This window comes from Misgurnus anguillicaudatus, chromosome 6, assembly GCF_027580225.2.
Source record: "Misgurnus anguillicaudatus chromosome 6, ASM2758022v2, whole genome shotgun sequence".
Classification (NCBI taxonomy): domain Eukaryota; kingdom Metazoa; phylum Chordata; class Actinopteri; order Cypriniformes; family Cobitidae; genus Misgurnus; species Misgurnus anguillicaudatus.
In genome coordinates, this window is record NC_073342.2 from 3,572,485 (window position 1) to 3,593,672 (window position 21,188).

The window sequence follows — 21,188 nt, forward strand, 5'->3', positions numbered from 1 at the left end:
TGACTGTTTACTGTGGGTTTGGCGGAAAACAATCCTTAAATTTTGTTTTGTATAAGCAAAAATCTTTTTCGGAGTAATTTAATAGCCCGTGGTTACTTGAGCATTTGTTAGCTTCTGAAACATAGAGGACACAGAAGCGAACAAAAATCAACACTGCTTTATTGAAAATCAACTTAAACAGTCGGGCCGTCGAGTCACGAGCCACCAACAGCGTGTCAACTTTAGTGTTACACAGTTTTATATTTTAAACTTTAATATTGCTCTCTGCTGCAATGCACTTGAACCTAACGCGCTCCCCCTTCAGATCTCCACAAACATCAGCGATTGGCAAACGGAAAGCAAGAAAGTACCGTAATAAACCATATATTTCAAAAAAGTGCAATTGTCTTCTTTTAGGAACAATTCAAACTTTTTTGATAGCGCAAATGCTTCAGGAGTTACGGTTAAATGAACAGCGGTAGATCAGAGCCCTTTCGCATAGGCAGGCTGCTGCATACGGCATCGCCTGGTTTATTTAAGTTAACTGAGCATTACATTCGCAAGTCATAAGCATATTACAACAATTAACGATTAACTAAGAATATTAATCAATATTTTAAAGTTAATTTCAAAGTTAATATTCTGAAATAAGACCGTTTTTATGACGTATCCATCTTAGGAATGCGACCCTTCGGAGGCTACAGCCTTCGGATTGAGAAACGGTCTTAGTGGATAATGTTAGCAACACATATCAAACAGCCTTTTAATGGTAAATTTCGTTTTCTTAAGGCAGATTAATCCGTTATTGTGTAATTAGAGAGGCTATTAAACGTGATGGCTGTATATAGTGCATATTTATGCATAAAACGTATGGGTGAAGTGTTTTTGGCTCTGTGATTCTGTATTCAATTAAATGCAATAAATTAATTTATGAATAAGTTGTATTAATAAAATGCTTTTAGGGATTAATAATAATTGAAAGTGATCTTTTGTTCTTTGTATATTTATAAATGAAACAGGCACAGCACACAGTCAGTTGTACATTATAAACATGCATTAACATTATTGGGTGGTTTCCCGGACAGGGATTAGTTTAAACCAGGACTAGGCCTTAGTTTAATTATGACATATAACTAGTTTAAATAAACATGCCTTACTAAAACCTTTACTTGTGTGCATTTTGATGTATTTTAAGATATGTCAGTGCAAATTGTTTTCAAGTTTGGAAAGCTCTTAAAACTAGTCTAATCCCTGTCTGGGAAACCTCCCCTATAAGCTTACGTACTACAGAGTGTGATGCATTTTAAAGCTTTAAAGTTGTATGAGGCAGTGTAAAACTGGGCACAAACCAGCGGCTGACCATACTAACTGATCTTATATTAGTGGATTTTATTTGTCAAAAAACATTTGTTAATAGAATTTTATAAAAAATACTACTTACACATATTAGTGTGATATAAATATTGTAAATCAATGCATTTCTTGACTATTAAGTAAGAAAAATTACAGCTCTTTGCCTCTAACTCAATGTGTTTTAATGGGTCACTATGAGCTTCCAGGAACTAACTGAAGTCTCTATGAATCACGTGACGCCCAAGCTTTTTGGGCTTCCATTGTCAGAAGTGTCTTCCTAAAGTGCTGTGGGTAGAATTTGTCGCCGCCAACACTCGCTGTTTAATAGGGTTAAGCATAATGAATTTCCATGTATTTTGATTATCTGTTTTAAAACTGTGTTCATTTTATATGTTTCTATAACTGAATCAATAAAAATAGAACGGTTTGAGAATTTCTGAGATCATTCGAATGCTTCTAGTAATGTGTCGTGTTGGTCTTAAATTTTACTCATAATGGTCTTAAAAGGTCTTAAAAAGGTCTTAAATGTAACTTGCTGAAACCTGCAAGAACCCTGTTTCAGTCATAAAACACCTGCAAGTCCTGAAAGAGATCAAGCCTCGGACAAGAAAAAGTAACTAAAAAGTAACGTAAGCATTAAGGGTTTGTTATAGTTGTGCGTAGGTCCTACGGCGTAGCTTTGCCATCGGTTTTCATTTATACTTTTGAGTTGTCGTCCACGTCGACATGCAAACACATGCGCAGACCGCTGGTAGGCAGTATCCACGCGTGTAACCACAGTAGCAGCGTGACCGTCAAAGAAGAAGCAGCTTGGCAAGTTAACCCACTAACGAAGAAGAAACAGTAACTTGTTGTGTATGATTTGAGAAGACCAGCAATGATGGAAGTAAATAAACAGCGACTTTTGTGAGATAAATCACTCCTCAGCTTGGCTCATCTGTTTTTACCGTCGCAAACGGAAATACCTATGACGCAGTTTTTTTTAACCTGACAGGAGGGGTTCTCACAGCGCTTGCGGTCCGCGTAGATCTGCACATATATATATATATATATATATATATATATATATATATATATATATATATATATATTTATATTATATTATATTGATGAAAATATATTTTAGTGACTGAGGGTGAAGCACTGGCCCGATCGGGCAATTGACAATACTTTTTACTGGCTTGCCCCCGGCCACCGAGCAGTCCTTTATTTTGAGCCCTGCAGTGTTACATTCATTTGAAGGGGTACATCACCTTTTCACCCCCCACCCAAAAAAGGCTGTGCCAGGTAAAGGGTTAAATGAACAGGTAGCATATAAATATATGCAAAAACCTACAGAAATGATAAATACCTGTAGGCTATATGAGATGCAAAGCTCTAGGTATAGATATTATAAATATGACGGGTGCTATGATGTGATGATCATGAAGTTTTAAGGTCGTGATACCCTTTACATTTTACTAGACTTAACATTTGCGTCTCTTTTTCGTCTTTCCGATCAAATATGTTTGTACTATAAGTAAATGGCTTACTACATCACTCCAGCAGCGCATGCGTTACTGATAAAAACGCAAGTGTTGTCTTGGCTTACTTAAAGTTCAGAAAACTTTACAACTATTAGCATTATGTGTGAGAAGAACTCTTCATTTGGCGTCACAGCTCCTTGCGCGGACCTAGAGAGTCCTCCTGCATGCTAGAAAATAAAAATTATAAAAATTACACGAATAACTCGTAAAATAATTCACTCATAAAAAAATTTACATGTTTCTCCGTTGCACTCAGTCTAACATGCGGGATGGCAGAGTTAGCCACGCCCACTTATTTGCTTTCCGCGGAATAGAAAAATCTGTTCCGCGGTAACGGAATATATATTGCTATACCGCCCAGCCCTATAATTAAGTTACAGCAACTCATCACCTGTCAAAATTTAAAATAGTAAGTTGAAATGACTTGCATAACCTGTTTGATTAGTTAAACTTTTAAGGCAGCTAATATTTTCTCGCCACTTGCTACTGATTGAAAGCAGTGTCAGGTTCACTACTGCTCACTTACAGTACTATCACTGGCACTGCACCAGCATATGTTCACACCTTCCTACATTCATACACCCCATACAGAACCCTGCGATGCCTCCAAAAAAGGGCACAAAATCACTTTTTGCTAATTCACCTTCACTACTTATTGCTGGTGGAACGATCTTTCAAATGCAGTCCAGCCAACCGGTCAAATGCTTTTTCACAGTGTTGCATTATTTCAAAGCAGCTTTACATGAGAGACAAAGTAAAGTAACCACAGAAGACGAGAACATTTTTAAATATACAGTATATATGGAATAGAATGTATATTGCAAATTTTATTGTCCTTATAAAAACTTTAACTATTGGACATTTAGTCAATTACTATGATAAATAACAGGCGTCATATTAAAGTAGACATGCCTTACCATCTTACATGGTAATTGCTCTTAAAAGAAATAAAAAATTAGGAGTTTACAATTGCAATAATAAAATGAACAGCTGTCTAAAAAGCATGGAGTAGTTGCAACAACATTTTAGCATTTTTTGCAAATTGTAGTTTTCAGTGTAGCTGTTTTAGTTTAATACGCTAATGCAGATTTATATGGCAGCATTCTGCATATATTTATAATGGAAGCTGGTTAAATAAACTAACTCTCACTAGTACTAACACTTTTGGCTTTATCGACCAATGAGTAAATATGTTTTTTTATTGTATGCAGTTGTCTGTACTACAATAAAAATATTTTATTTAAATGTCTTTTATTTTCATGACTATATGACCATTTGTGTGCGTAATGTAAGAGATGTGTCGTTAGCGTCTGTAATTAAATTAGCGACTAAAATTCTTTCCAATTAATTTACTGTGTAAGGGAATTTGGAACAGGAATAACCTGCTGAAGCCACACATAACTAACAACCCGATACCCCTCAGCACCACTACAAATAGATCTAGAAAATAAGAGTCGGAGGAAATCTGAGAGGAAGAGAACTGTTGATTAGGAAGTACATTACACCTGTTTCCTACTGGATTCAATCTGGCCTCGGGTAAATACTTTTAGCAGGGCTATCCTTATTCTCCTTACTGACCAACCAGGCTGAAAGATGAGCTTGTACTACAGTAATTGTACTTCATTACTATAGGAACTGTTTGTACTTAAACTGAACAACAGTGAACATCATTTTTATTCCTCACAAATTTTTTAAAAACTAATTTCATCATGACAGTAGATCTGTAGAAATTTCATGGAATGGTCATCACTATTAATTTATTTTCTGTTTAAAAAGTGTCCTATTTGTCCTAAGTCAACTTTCTGTGTATTTAACCTTAAACTGCGAAGGAATTACAGAAGGAAGGAATTAAAATGTAATGCACCACAACTTTGATAATTTGCCTTGTAAAGAAGTAGTAGCTCTGGAGTACAACCAGGGTCGGGATATTGGTATGAATTGGACACCTTAAATTTATAGAGAAAAATATCGCTACAGCTTTTAGTCAGATAGAAGAGAGAAAATTAACATTTAATCTTCACGCACCACGAAGTAATTGGCAAAACTTACTTGGCAATGCTTTTCCATATCAGCACAAAATTTCGTGAGTGTCATCCCAATCGTGACCTGAGGGTTCACTCGGTTACGGCATGGCATACTGGTCCAGAGAAATGCAAAATGGCCTATTTTTTATAACTTTTGTATGGTTTAGTCAAAAAATATGAAGTAGATCTCCTAAGATTATTATGCGACATATTGAGTTTAAGAGTTCGTTAATCAGATTTTGGGGCATCTGCAATTTAAAATGTTTGCTCCATAGTAGGGCTGCTCGATTATGGGCAAAATCTTAATCACGATTATTTACCGCAATTACTCTGTAACTTTGAAAACATGCTTTTATTTAACCTAGGGGTGGGCGATATGACCAAAATCTTCTATCACGATAGGATTAATTTTATATCATGATAACGATATGTATCACGGTAGAGTTTTTTATGTTTTAATAAGGTTTAAATCTTTAATACCATAGAAATGTTCATAATTCTCACAAAAACCTTATACAAGTATAAAAAGATGATAAAAATAAAACAAAACTCAAGCTCTCTGAAGATAAACAGTCAATGATAAAGGAATGATAATAAGTAATTATGTATGTATGTGTAAAAAAAAAAAATATATATATATATATATATATATATAAAAAATTATAATGTAGAAAAGTGATTTAGTCAAGAGCAGTGAGAGATTTTTCTCTCAATAACTTCCCCTTTAAGATCGGATCCAATCTACTGTTACACATGCATTTCTCTTTTAGCTGTTCGCTTTCTCTTAAGCCCGAAATTGTCGTGTTTATGAGGATACTTGAAAAGAAGGGAATTTGACGCATATGTATTTAAGGCCAATAAAGTGGAAAAATGCTACGAGCTTAATGAGCAGCGGTTGCACGACTTAAACGCTCGTCACACACAGAAAGAGTGCATGCATATAGATCTGTTGTTCATTTCAATGGCTTAAAATAACTTAAATACGTGTACAAACGTTACATTTTCGTGACCACGCGCACGGGAGTGTGTCGTGGGCGCGTAACCTCGATAGAGACGATAGTTCAAAATCTCTACCGGTTGACAAATTTCTACCAGTTAATTATGTCTACCGGTTTATTTCCCCCCCCCCCCCCAATTTAACCTTTATGTTAAGTAAGTGTTGCAATAGGCTACATGTGTCAAAGTAGTGGTGCCTTACAAAAACCTCAGTCCAGCAGCACGCAATTTATATTTTAAGCAATTAAATAATTGCTTTACCTCGATTACCTTGTTTTTGTAATCGTTTGAATCCAATATTGAAATTGAAAAACAATTAATTACACAGTTAGTTTAGTTTATAGACCGTTTCATCGGGCGCACGTGCGGTGACGCGATAAGCGTCTGGTCCGAACTTTGCTTCCGGTTTCTGTCTGTTTAAAGGTCTGACTAGTTGCTGAAACTGAGCTCTTAAATACCTCGTCAAAAATAACAGTTTTGCGTTCCTAGGTAATCTACGTGTTGTTCATTTTGCTTGTTATATAAATGAACTATTTTAAAAGGACTTTGTTGTTATTTATTCTTTGCAGAGTTTACCGGAAGTTACGTGATGACCACGAAAGCCGCTTGTTTATGTTCTTACTGCTGAAACCGTCTATAAAAACAAACAAAAAAACAGTAGGGGCTACGTTGCCGCATTTGACACTTTTTTGAATATGACTCTTTGGGGTTTATGCTTTTACATACAATCACACGTCCATGTTGTCTGTACACAAAATTACATGGGCGTTATATCATCTGTGCATGTAACGTTTAAATAAAATAAATTGTCCCATCAGCATGCGGTAATATGACGCATCAACGTGTAGATTTCATTGTCGTCGTAATGGATGACGTTAAACATGTTGTTGCAGCCCTAGTCTGGTTCACATAAAATCTGGCAGATATTTAAAGACACTGCTGACTAAATGTTATCAACAGAGTCATTCAGCAGATATGAGCCAAAATAATTTTGGGTGGGGCAAGTAAAGAAAAATTTGCCCTATTGTGAGAGATCTTTTTACGCATTAACCCCAGGACAGTCTGAGGCCGAGAAACGTTTAAAATCTGGAAGTTTTCCCTATTGGTCTGTAACTTCTTGGCCCCTGCTTGCGGTTATATATTTTATATTTGCCTGTACTATTCTGAGTTTACTGTTTGCTGATGCAAAATTGTGAGAAGTGCTACAGAAATAAACTTGAATTAAAAAGTTAACTAAGTACTAAATAACAATTGATAATGTTTAGTTGTACAGTTGACATGCAACGTTGTGAAATATAGGTATACTGTAAATATGATATGAGGGCACCAGACAGTGCCTAAATCATTAACAGTGTTTATAAATACACTTGTTCTTTCTCCAAGCGTGTGTTGCTGTTTATTATTGTAGTGTGAACGGGACAGTTGTTTCCACTGTTGACATTTCCAACATTCTCAATTCTAAAATGAAATTGCCGTCTTAACGGAAATCACATTGACCTGCAAGCATTTTTTTAAGTCCAGTTCAAGTCGTCCTGTGAGACATAACAGGCTTTCAAATATAGTTGTGAATGATCAGCGGCTCTGTCAGTAAATGATGATGAAGTGCACATGTTTTCAGGAGGTAATACTGGACTGTAACACAGCAGGTGCTCTTATCACTGAAGATCAAGCCTTTTTACAAAATCAGAATAGAGGCTCACTGACATTCTGTGTTGTGCTTGTTTTCATTAAAATAAATGTCTAATATTAATACAATTATACAAAAAGCTATTTATTAAAGTCAGTTTTGGTTTTCAGCCAAGTGCATCCAGAATTTATACTCTTGGCCCAGAAATTTCATTTCAGTGCATGACTGGTAACTAACATGTTTTGTATATGCGTTTATATTGATATATTTCCCCCCTCAAAAAAACAAGTTTGCATTGAAATACGTTAACGGTAAAATATATATTTAACAGCTACAGGTCACTTTGGTTTCTACAGAAGCACAAAACTAGAAGTCTAAATTAGAATTATTATAACAAAAATATGTTTACAAATACTGACTGCATTATCTCTTCCTGGATGGGTCTAACTGGTAATCAGCTGGTGATCTTACACTAAATTTCAATACTATCTGGATGAAATTAATTATGTTGATCTGTTTTCTTTAGGGTCCTCTTATGGTAACTGAAGCTCTGAAGCCGTACTCTAAAGGAGGACCCAACGTCTGGTTCGTCTCAAATATCGATGGCACGCACATGGCCAAGACCCTCGCCCAGCTGAACGCTGAGACCACCCTCTTCATCATTGCATCCAAGGTTTGACTAAATAAAGTCAAATACAATTGTGATTTTCTTTTTAGTGAAAGGCTTATTTTATTCCATTCAGAATTTTTAAATTATGCAGTGTTTGCTAAAACAAAATAGTATTTGGGTAGCTGTTGAATTATTAGAAATTGATGCACACCCAAGGTGGTAATGCGGCATGACGTGAAGTGGAGTGTGCATTATGTAAGGATTATACCACGGGTCTGTTGAATGCTGCATTCTGATTGGCTTTTTAAAATGTCTTAAAAATAGGCACCAGAGCAATGTTTGTGGTAACCGTGGTATAAGCGGAATAATTGACTCCGGTCCTTTGAATTATTTGAAAATAATGCACACCTGCGGTGTAACGGCTTCGCGTCGTGCCGCATTACCACCTTGGTTTGCATTATTTTCAAATAATTCAATGGCCCGTCGTCAATTATTCCTTACATCATTGACGACGGGCCGTTCTGTTATAAGAAAATAATGCACACCCAAGGTTGTAATGTGGCACGACGCAAAACGGTGTTACACCGTGGGTGTGCATTATTTCAATTATTACGCTTATACCACGGTTGGTTACCACAAACATTGCTCTGGTGGTTATTTTTGAGACATTTGACAAGTTAGGTGTGCAGTTTACAGAAAAATAATCAACACCCATGGAACATTTACCAGCCAATCAGAATACAGCATTCAACAGACTAGTGGTATAATTTCAAATAATTCAAAGGATCCGAGTCAGCTCTGGTTGTTATTTTAAGACGTTTGACATGTAAAGGTGTGTGTTTATCGAAAAATAATGCATATGCGTGGAACGTTTCTCAACCAATCAGAATAAAGCATTCAACAGCCTTGTGGTATAACAATTTTTAATCAATCTAATTTTAATCTACATTTCTATTTGAACAGACTGGGTATTAGAAACTGAAGATAAGATGGCATGAATTTCTAACAGGTTTTTGTTTGTGTTTTGTAGACGTTCACCACGCAGGAGACCATCACTAATGCAGAGACAGCCAAAGAATGGTTTCTTCGGGCCTCTAATGATGTGAGATTGTCAGCTTTAAAGCTTTAAAGATGTCTTACAGATGACATGTTGATATCCAATGACTGACTTTTCAGACAATAGCGCAAAAAGTGCGTCTGACATGTTTTCTTGTAAATGAGACTCTATGGATTTTGTCAACAAACCGGTATTTCTGAATGGCATGAGGCCGGGATTAAGTGGATTTGAAGTGAAAGTATTTGATGAATGTATAATACGTACCGAGAGCATTCGGTTTATGTCATTATCTCAGTTTTGACAGAGATATATATAAATGAAAATGTTATTTCACATATTTTCATTTAGTAAATGTCTCCTTAATTGTTCAGTCCTCATTTGGATAAACTGCGTAAAATAAGTGTGTACTGACTACTGTGTAAATGTGTTTTTAGCCATCTGCCGTGGCCAAACATTTCGTGGCTCTTTCTACAAACGCAGTAAGTACAGTCTCACATCTGTCTTTCATATCTTCTCTTGATCTTTATGTAAACGATATTTAAAATCTTCAATAAATGAACACGTTTTATGTCACTTTACCAGCCGAAAGTGAGGGACTTTGGTATCGACACCAACAACATGTTTGAGTTTTGGGATGTGAGTATATCTATTACGTATAATTGCATGAGCAAGAAAACCTTGTTTGGATTTGCTGAAACACGAATACATGTTTTATGCTTAATAATGTTTGACTGCTTAGCCGTTTTAAATTTGCTCTGATTTTCTAATGCTGAATGTTTTAGTGGGTCGGCGGGCGTTACTCACTGTGGTCGGCTATTGGTTTGTCCATTGCACTGCACGTAGGTATGTCTGCTTTACGAACATTGCCCTAAAATATTCTGTCCCAACTGTGTGAACGCAAACTCTTTTAGATATTCATAAAGTAGATTCAGGATTGTGTCAGGTTTGTGATGCATAAGCAAACATTGTTTAGTTTGCATTGTTAGTGCTACTGTATAGCGAAGGCATTAACAAAAGCTGTCTTTTTCTATGTCTGATTTTATTTTCAAGTCAGCTAATGTCATTAAAGACAATCATCAATGTGTGTTATTGTAAAAACAAAAATTGTTCCCTTCATAATTTCATCAAACTACAAATAATATCATCTTATCTGGCTCCATTTTACTATCCACCTGTTTCTTGACATAAATGTGGGCTCCGCCATCTTTGAGCTTTCCGGTTTTTGACTTCCGGTGAGCCACTAAAGCTAATGGTAGTCTATTGCGAAGGACACAAGTGTGCCGTTTTAACTGGCTGTTTAATGTTTATTATGAAATCCAAGAAGACCGACATAATTTGTGCAGTTAGGGGTTGCCATAATAGCTAATACAAACGCATTATATCTCTACACATTCAGTTCTTGTGCATGTGGTTAAAATAAAAAAAAAATTGTATTTACAAATCCATCCAGTAAATCCTTTTATAAAAGCTACCAGTAAACAAAAAATACAATAATTGTTTAAAACAACTAATATTATGCTGATAAAAATATGCTGATTTATTTATTCTTCTACTATATATTATTACAAACATGCGATTACAGTGCAGAATATATACAACATAATCTGTTAAGTTAATGTTTATAATAGTTCGTAATGTGTTTGCGCGTACTTTTGTTATGTTTTAAATGAAAAGCAAATACTTTAAAAAGTAAGCAAATAATTTCATAAGCTCATGTCTCCACCTAGTGCATAAGAAGCGATGTAATAATATTATCATAAAACAAAAACAACACTCAATACATGTAGTAGTTTATTATAGTTTGTTCAAATAACTTACAATGTGTTGAATGAGAGAGATAAGTTACTTCTGACTGTGTCGGACTGCGTGAAGCTCGACGTGTCGCCATAAACAAGTCCATGAAAAATTGAAAAAAACTCAGACCAGATTGAGGGACAGTTGTAAGATTTTAAGCCATCCCCTGAAAAGTTAAAAACAAAAAGACTCTGTCTTTTCAATGTACAAACACTCGATTGACTTTCCCATTGTAAAGATAGTGGTATGTGCTTTTATATTTGCGCATTGAAGACCCGTCACCTCCGTTCAACAACACAAAATGATTGAATATATCTTCATATATCAAGTCACTTCTTAATTTCATCCTTAAACTGGTTCAAACATGGCAGGTGTAGTAAATAATAACTGTTTAAATCATGTTTTATGCGTGCTCCCACTACACTGTTTTCTACCGGCTGGATATTGAACCGAAAGTCCCGCACCGAAAAGGAAATACGTCACATCACTTCCGTGTTTGAGAAAAAGGTGGATAGAAACGCATTTCAGACACTATTCCAGATGAATAAAAACCCAGCATACTTTTTATTTCCCTGAATCCTGTTTTACTCGAGAATATAGCGTAATGGGTTGTAAATGCCATTTATTATTGGCCCCCTTATGGCACATTTACTGCCTTTCTTTACATGAGTACAGGGATCTCGCACAGCAATATAAGCATCTATACTTGTGTCCCTGCATTAAATGAGACAGCATCCTGCATTAATCTGCTTACCTAGGTTTTATTATTTTCGTAATGTAATTTATTTGTTTTTGTCCCACAGGATTTGACAACTTCCAGCAGCTGCTTGCTGGTGCTCATTGGATGGTAAGCAGGATTATAGTATGTCAATATGCATGATAGAAATGTTGGGATTTGTTAAAAATGTTTCACCAAAAAAATAAAAATTACTGAACGTTTTTTCTATTCTGTTCAACACAAAAGAAGATATTTTCATATACAATGGTAACCACATAGTTGGTGCCCATTAACTTTCATAGTAGGAAAAACAAATACTCAAAGTCAATGATCTTTGCATATTTTTTAGGATAACCACTTCCGCTCGGCTCCTCTGGAGGAAAACGCTCCGGTCATACTGGCATTGCTCGGCGTCTGGTACGCCAACTTCTTCCAGGCTGAGACGCATGCCCTGCTGCCCTACGATCAGTACATGCACCGCTTCGCTGCTTACTTCCAACAGGTTAGTGTGATGATGTCACATATCAGGAAATTACATCGTAATGGTTATCTGTAGAGTTATTTATGACTTATGAATTGATTTCTTAGGGAGACATGGAGTCCAACGGGAAGTACATCACAAAGTCTGGCGTTCGCGTGAATTACCACACCGGACCCATCGTGTGGGGGGAACCAGGAACCAACGGGCAGCACGCTTTCTACCAGCTCATTCATCAGGGTTTGTTGGAGTTTTCATTTAATTTTTAGTTTTTTTACCACACTGGACTGTGTTCAAATTTATGCAGTGTGGCGCAAACACCTATTGGCTAATCATTATGTGCAATTGCCACCTACTGGACAGGGGTGGGAATTACAGTAATAAGTCACAATAAATTACCCTTAAAGGCGGGGTGTGTGATTTTTAATAAACACTTTGGGAAAGGGAGTCGGGCTGAGTAGCAAAACACTTGTAGCCAATCAGCAGTAAGGGTATTTACCGACATTGTCCCAAATGGCGCACTTCATGTGGACTTTGTCTCGGCCCCTTGATGCGGTCTTCGGCAAATCCTGCACTGCAGCAGGCTTTGCGCACTACCAACCCAGAAGTCTTTGCGAAAGAGTTATCAGACCAATAAGACTATGGAAGGGAGAAGTTCACATTGATGGGCAACTTCTCTTCGTATTTCTGGCGTGACGCTGGAGTCTGTACCAAAATACGACTCTGGCGCACCCACATGGACTCGCATCAAGGGGCCCTAAAATCTGCACTATATGATGTCATCAAAGTGTGGAGTCTGAGGAGGACCACAAGTCCGGAGTGTGCCATTTGGGACAGGGTCATTGTTCCCTGGGTTGCATATGTGTGGGTTGGGTCTATCTAAAGAATGTCCAGATTCTATTGGGGTAGTGGCCTGTTTGTTTAGGTGATTTCAAATGTCAACATTAGCTTTTGGAGATCATGCACCCCGCCTTTAATGTAATCTTTCAAAATAAAGGTCGGCCTTTAAAGATGGAAAATTTTCAGCTAACGCAACCTCTGGTCCAGACACTCGTGTGAGTTTTATTTTGGCACAAATCTAGATAAGAAATCACACATGAGCTGCACTGATAGTAATTATGTGAGGAACAGTTGATGACGGGCCGTTGAATTATTCTAAAATAATGCACACCCAAGGTGATGATAATTCAAAGGAATAGACACAATTATCCACCAAACATTGCTCTGGTGGTTATTTTAAGAAGTTTGACGTGTGCGGCTTACAGAAAAATAATCAACACCCATGGAACATTCCTCAACCAATCAGAATCAAGCATTCAACAGACCAGTGGTATAATAAATAATTTAACAACTTAAATTCAGTCTGTGCGTCACACGAAACTATTCAAAGACGTAGTGTATAGAGACGTAATATAAAGTACACATCACATTCACAACCTGACAATTGTGGTCTTTGGTCGTTAAGCTATTTCTTTAACTTTACTGTAGTTTGTGTTGTCTGTTACGCTTCGTGTTTATCAGAACAGATAAAGATATGAGTCTGTTTTATGCTCTGTAGGCACACGCTTGATTCCAGCTGACTTCCTCATACCAGCTCAGAGTCAGCATCCAATCAGAGATAACCTACATCACAAGGTACACCAGTTGATGTAATCACGGATTGTGTTTATCATATCTCTTTCAGTTATTTTTACTCTGATGACTCTTAGGCCTTGTCAACACAGACACAGGTATTTATAACCAGAGGTTTTTTTCCAAAAAATTCCTGTCCACACTTGCTTGATTTAAAAGAAATCCGTCCACATGAAAAAGCAAAAACACGCTATCAAGCACTCTCAAGAGCATGCCACACCAGCAGGTGGCGCTATAACCCAAATCGTAAAGCCACCTTGGCCAATCAGAAGCCTAACCAGCTCTGACGTCACAAGGCAAAAACCCTGGTTTTATTAGGTGTGTTCGACTTCATGCAGCGCTGCGCAGACCGATCGGCGGCTGACTTGAAGCAGTGCATTCCAGTTAGTACTTTTGTCTGACTTCATCTGGCGCTGCAGGCACGTGACTGTGTCATATGGTTTTTAAGTACCGCGAGAGCGATTCGAGATCAGCTGCCTGAGTTAGCCAGCGCAGTTCGCGAAGAGGAGCTGCACGGGCTGTAATGACGACACAGCTGTTTCACGATTGGTCGGATTCACCACATGACAACAATCACGTGTATTTCATGCTTATTTTCACACCCTCAGTTCCACAAATGCTCACAAATCTGTATTTTTATAACAGTTAAAGCTCTTTTCATGTAGTCGTGATGTTATATTGTGTCATCTTCATCCAAATAAAATGGAAATAGAAATGAAAAAACGTAGACCCCACTTTATTGGTATTTAAATAATTTATGCTTATGTTAAACTTTATTCCTGTAAAAACAGATGATGTAAAAGCCTCTTCAGTTCCACTCATGCTCATACACGGACATTCAAAACAGTATAATTCACTTTTTATGTAGTTTACATTTTACAAATCATGTTTATTGCGATAAAGCAAGCAAACGGCACGTGATCAGGCATGCCTGACGTAAATGCAGCAAACTACGGGAAGCACAGCGCGTCCGACTTCACGTCTCCGTTTTCAGCTCCTCCCCACCTGCACGCGGCTAATCTCGCCGATCGGTTACATCCAGCCACAGCCGATGTCGAACACACCTATTGTCTACAGGACAACACTGCATTTCTTAAAAGGGGTTTTCAAAAATGTTCGGTTTCAGTGTCCTGATACTGCGTTTTTGTGTGGACGAATGGCTGAACCGCATAAAAAAAGTCGCGGTTATAAAAATACCTGTGTCCGTGTGTACTAGGCCTTAGTTAGGATAGTCAGAACTCTTTAATTAGGATATTCTGAGCCTTAGATGTTGTTGAAGGACTCTTGTGTTACATGCTTTCTTCATGAACTGTATTACTATGTTGTTAGATCCTGATGGCAAACTTCCTGGCTCAGACGGAGGCTCTGATGAGAGGAAAAACCTCTGAGGAGGCTAAGAAGGAGCTCCAGGCTGCTGGGATGTCTGGAGAGCCGCTGGAGAAACTCTTGCCTCATAAAGTAAGACCCTGTACATATAATCTCTAGTCTCAGCTGTGCTGGTGTTCTCAGGTTTATTATAGTTTTCAAAAAAAATATTAGTTTTTATTTTTATTTAGTTTTGTAACGTGTTATTTTATTTCAGTTTAGTTTTAGTTCTTTTAAGTGGTGCATAAATAGTTTTGATTTCGTTTCTATTTTTCAAAAAGCATTACTTTTAGTTTTTATTTAGTTTTAGTATAGTTTTAGTCTTTAGCATAATATCATGGTTGTGTACATACACCTTGCCAAATCTGGTAATGTTGAAAATAAGATAAGATTTTTAAAAAAAGTATTTAGTCCTGTCAATCAAAGGGCAAGACAAATACCACACCAACCAACACTCTAAATTCTGTTGGGTATATATAATATAAATATACATGTTTGGTTATAAATAATCAGCAATAAAAAGCATATGTTTATTTATAACCTAACGTGTGTTTTGTCCAATATTTTCCCAGCATTGGGTTAAAAATAACCCAGATAATTTAGATTGAATCAGCACATCTTACTTGTACATTTATGTCTGTGCACAAGAACTGAAAATCAATGCAAAGTTTAATGTTCTGTCTATGAGGGTCCATTTCTGTACCAGAAGACATCGTTGTACTAACAATTATTTGTTGACTTATTATATATTAATATTATTATTTGTTGATTATCCGCAAAAGCATATAAAATTTCAGAAAAGTTCAGCGGACATTCTTTATCATATTTAGCAACCGTCAGCATTTTCAGCCATGTTTAACATTTAAATGCTTCTGTGTACCGTACATTGATATAATTAAACCTTTCTCAGTTATTGTAATGGTTTGCCAGCAGAAGACAGGTTGTCTTAATAAACTAGCCGTCATACACATCACGTGAAGCTGCTGTGCAGGTCAGGAGTTCTAATAGACATTCGTCTGCCATCTATTGGTCATTAATGATTCTGCTGAACATTTGCTTATGATCCGGTAATATGAGTGACTCCGTGTTCAACTGCTGATCCAATAACATTTAAAAAACGATAACGCAAGTTTTGTTTTCCAAAATTTTAGTTAGTTTTGCAGGTCCACATTTTAGTTATAGTTTAGTTTTAGTTTTTTTTTAAGAAACCTTCGTTTTTATTTTATTTCAGTTAACTAAAATGTTTTTTTTAATAATAGTTTCAGTTTCAGTTTTACTATAATAACCAATGATGCAAGTTTGTATCCAACATTGGCTGTTTCTGCTATTCCTTATGAATTACCAATTTCTGCTATCATTGTAAAAACATGTGACAAAACTGCAGCAATATTTTCCATTTACCTTTATTTGTTTGGCAGAAAATTTTCTCCATAGTATCCCACATAGGCAGCAATGAACCACTCCTTCATTTATTAAAAGAATGCATTAAAAAATAAATAAATATCTGTTAATTGATTAAGTATTATCTTTATCATGTCATTTAGCATATTAATATTAAACAGAAGTGGCAAAGATAGTGAACAATGGTGTAACTATTGGTGCACATGAAAACATGAAAGTGACCTGTTGCTATTTGGTTGAGAATATATTTTTTTTATTAAATAGGAAATCAAATTTTGTTTCATATTAAATGAAGTAGAATGTAATATTTGAGGTTTCAACAGTGCACGTTTCTAATTTTTTTTGTAGGTATTTGAAGGAAACAAGCCAAGCAACTCTATCATCTTCAAGAAACTTACACCCTTCATGCTCGGTGCATTAGTTGGTGAGTAATGAAACCACTGTAATAAAGTCTGTTTTCTAGATACCTTTTTAGACTTTCATTTGTCATGTTTTTTTATTTGTCTTTAGCCATGTATGAGCACAAGATCTTTGTGCAAGGTGTGATTTGGGACATCAACAGCTATGACCAGTGGGGGTGAGTCCAGGTCTTCTCTATTGCTGCCTTGACTTGGTCCAGTTAATGTACAAATAAATACAACAGATTTTCAACCTGTTCAGCCAAGGCTCTAATGGTGCTTTTTCACTGCATGGTACGGCTCACTTTTGGTGGGTTCCACTGTTACAGTACCTAGTACCTTGTACTTTTTTAGTACCTTGTTGAGGTTCCAAGCGAGCTGTATTGATATTAAATTGTGACTGGTAAACCACTACCAGCGTCACTGCTAAATGCAAGATTAGCTTACCCTTGTTTCCAGTGCACAAACCAAGTGATGTCGTCATCTGTGCTTTTTTGTACAAACTTCCTTCATGCCGACAATCACGAACACCATTCCATTAATATGCTTCATTGCTCCTGCACTGCAAAAAATTACTTTCTTGCTTAGTTTTTTTATGTATTATTTTCGTTACAAGTGTCTAAACATTATTAATTCAAGATGAATTTTCTTTGAACAAGGTGACCTGAGAGAATAAGTCTAGTTTTAAGACAAAAAATATAAAGTTTGTGCCTAAAACAAGTACAGGGTTCCCGCGGGGTCTTAAAAAGTCTTAAAGTCTGAAATTTAGAAAGTTAAATTTAAGGCCATAAAAAGTCTTAAAAATGGCCAGATTTTCACCATAGGTCTTAAATTTAATTATCCCAAGTCTTAAATTTCTTACCTCCATTTATTCCCGAAAAGGTTGTCCGAAAAAAAATAAAATGGTAAATTAAAATGCCTCAGTGACGGAGGAAGAATGTATTTTGATGGGTGGGCCTCTAAAAAGAAAAGTTCTGCACTTTGCGTGTCACTGAATGTCTCTTCAATCCAGTTTTTAATCATTATTTTTTAAAGAGAATACAAATGTAGGCTATTATAATCCACGCAATTCATGCCATAAGCTATATTTCAGATGTTGTTTTCATATGCAGCCTAAAAATGCGACCTCTGGAGGCTACAGCCTTCGGAATTAGAAACGGCCTTGTTTGCAACACACAACAAACCACGAACAGCCTTTTAATAGTAAATTTCCTTTTCATTTTATTATTGTGTAATTAGAGAGGGGAATAAATGCGATGGTGGTATAGTGCATATTTATGCACATAACGTATGGGTGGAGAAAGTGTAAAACATGTTAACAAGCCACATATCAGCAGCTGACCATACTGATCTTCCCATATTAGTGGATTTTATTTGTCAAAAAAATAAATAAATAAATAAACAAAGATATAATAAAAATATAATGTTTTGAGAATTTCTGAGATCATTGTGTCGCTTTGGTCTTAAATTTCACTCATAATGGTCTTAAAAAGGTCTTAAAAAGTCTTAAATTTGACTTGGTGAAACCTGCAGGAACCCTGAAGTAAAAAAATCTGCCAATGGGGTAAGACAATTTTTCTGGAATATGTACTTTTTAAGAAAAAGATTAACTTATTTCAAAAAATGTTTCTTGCCCCGTTGGAAGATTATTATTTTTTGCTTGTTTTAGATACAAATTCACTTAAATTTGATATTTTTTGTATAAAAACTGGAGTTGTTTTCTTGGGTCATTTTGCTTATCAAGATAAAGCATCTTAATTAAGGATTTTTGGATGTTTTTACTGAAAACAAGACAAAAATACTAAGTTTTTTTTTTGAAAATCATTTTTTACAGTGTTGCTTGTGAAAAGTGAATGTTGTTCATTCATGTGACCCGCCATTTGTTTTTAATTTAAACTTTTTGGTTATTAATTTTAGCTTTAGTTAAAATGTATTAATTAGGTAATTTCATCAACTTTTTCAATTCATTTTACAAAGTTATTGTAAAGGGTAGTTCACCCAAAAATTAAAATTCATAATTTTCTCATCTTCATGTTGTTCTAAACCTGTATGAATTTCTTTTTTTGATGAACACAGAAGATATTTTGATAAATGATGGTAAGCACACAGCTAATTATAACCATTTACTTCGATTGTAAGGGAAAAAAAATACGATGGAAATCATTGTATACTGTCAACTGTTTGCTTTCCATCATTTATCAAAATATCTGCTTTTGTGTTCATCAAAATAAATTTCATCATGAGGATGAGAAAATTGACAGAATTTTAATTTTTGGGTGAACTATCCCTTTAAGTAAACAAAACTGGAACTGTATAAATAACCAATCTGGAAAAAAACAAAATCTTTACCCAAAAAGTTTTTCTGACTACAACACACCAGTTCGACAGGTTACATAGTTGCAAAATGTGTAATTTTAATGCTGCAGTTTATAACGTTTGTCTCTCTATTGCCATCTCTGTTGCAAACATAAAATTGCAATTTACATGCAGAGTATAATCAAACTGACATTACTGCAATTTTCTTTAACACACTTCCTCAATAACCAATTGGTTAAAAATACACACAATCAAAGTTACATGAAAGAAATGCAGCCCTAATTGGGTTACAGTACTTTCAGAAAGTAATAAATCTCTCTTCTGTCCTCTTAGTGTGGAACTGGGCAAGCAGCTGGCCAAGAAGATCGAACCCGAGCTGCAGGATGATGCGGAGGTTCATTCCCACGATTCCTCTACAAACGGTCTCATCAGTTTCTTCAAGAAGAATCGCTCTTAAACATTTCCTGACTGCATCGTTTTCAATCCCTAACCCCCCTCTGCTGGCCTCCTCGTTCACAGGGATTCGTGAATTATGTATTAACGCTTTGCATAGTTCAGACCAGATAGGCCTGGTCAAGGAGAATGAGCACTTTATGTCTGTCATCATGTCTAAGCCATGAGATTCTTGTGTGTTGTGAAAGATTTGACTGTCTGTATGCACTGCTCAGTCTAGATACTGTCTCCTCTGGACCAACAAACCACATTAAATGTGTTACTGTATTTGCTTGGTTTCTTCTTGTTTTCATTCAAACATACATTGTAAAGAAAAGGCAAATGCATCAAAATCAGTTCTCCTTGAAACTTTACAGCCATATTGTGAAGGATCTGCAAAGTTTAATAAATGCAACTAACTATTACTTTCATAATCAATTAATCGGACGATTAATTTTCGACTTATCGGATAAAAGTCCAAATATATATTCAATTAGGTTTTTCACTTATTATAGCTGAATAAGGCACTTAATTAGGATATTTATGTGTTGAAGTGTACTTTTAAAAGTGCAAAAGCCACACACTACTACAGAGTTTTACTAATAAAATCTTTTGGATATTACAAGCCTTAAAAAAGTTTGTGCAACTTTAAAATACTAAAACATCTTGAAATGTCAAAATATAAATAACCAAAGTGTATTGAGTCTACAGGGATGTGCTTCAGACCTTGATGAAAATAAACTTATTCATATTTACAAAATAAGTAAGCATATGATTTTAACGGTCAGCCCTATCAGCCGAGTTACAAACATTAAATGTGTTGCTGTATTTGCTTGGTTTCTTCTTGTTTTCATTCAAACATACATAGTAAAGAAAAGGCAAATGCATCAAAATCAGTTCTCCTTGAAACTTTACAGCCATATTGTGAAGAATCTGCAAAGTTTATTAAATGCAACTTAACGAATACTTTCATAATCAATTAATCGGACGATTAATTTTCGACTAATCGGATAAAAGTCTAAATATTTAATTAGATTTTTCTCTTCTTATAGCTAAAAAAGGCACTTAATTAGGATATTTATGTGTTGAAGTGTACTTTTAAAAGTGCAAAAGCCACACACTACTACAGAGTTTTACTAATAAAATCTTTTGGATATTACAAGCCTTTAAGGCGGAGTGCACAATGTTTGAAAGCCAATGTTGATATTTGAAATCACCTAAACATACACGCCCCTACCCCAATAGAATCTGCACCTTCTTTTGATAGACCTGCCCCACACATACACAACCCCGGTAAGGATGTTGGTTAGTAGACACGCCCCTTACTGCTGATTGGCTACAAGTGGGTTTTGGTAATCGGCCCGACTCCCTTTTCCAAAGCGTTTTTCAAACATTGTGCACTCCGCCTTGAAATAAAAAAGTTTGTTCAGCTTTTAAATACTAATACTAAAATCTTTAAATGTCAAAATATGAATAACCAAA

At 35.9% G+C, this 21,188-nt stretch overlaps 1 protein-coding gene across 1 annotated transcript in view; it reads left to right on the forward strand.

Annotated features, from left to right (window-relative positions):
• The window catches only part of gpia (glucose-6-phosphate isomerase a), a 31,663-nt gene extending 11,669 nt beyond the window's left edge, over positions 1-19,994 (forward strand). The window contains exons 6-18 of the mRNA XM_073868364.1: positions 8,032-8,178; positions 9,146-9,217; positions 9,607-9,651; positions 9,755-9,808; positions 9,955-10,015; positions 11,770-11,813; positions 12,034-12,186; positions 12,273-12,402; positions 13,721-13,797; positions 15,124-15,252; positions 16,909-16,984; positions 17,071-17,137; positions 19,608-19,994. Coding sequence (XP_073724465.1) covers positions 8,032-8,178; positions 9,146-9,217; positions 9,607-9,651; positions 9,755-9,808; positions 9,955-10,015; positions 11,770-11,813; positions 12,034-12,186; positions 12,273-12,402; positions 13,721-13,797; positions 15,124-15,252; positions 16,909-16,984; positions 17,071-17,137; positions 19,608-19,731 — 1,179 coding nt within the window. The 3' untranslated portion in view covers positions 19,732-19,994. The remainder of the gene's footprint in view (positions 1-8,031; positions 8,179-9,145; positions 9,218-9,606; positions 9,652-9,754; positions 9,809-9,954; positions 10,016-11,769; positions 11,814-12,033; positions 12,187-12,272; positions 12,403-13,720; positions 13,798-15,123; positions 15,253-16,908; positions 16,985-17,070; positions 17,138-19,607) is intronic.
• The last annotated feature ends 1,194 nt before the right edge of the window (positions 19,995-21,188 follow it).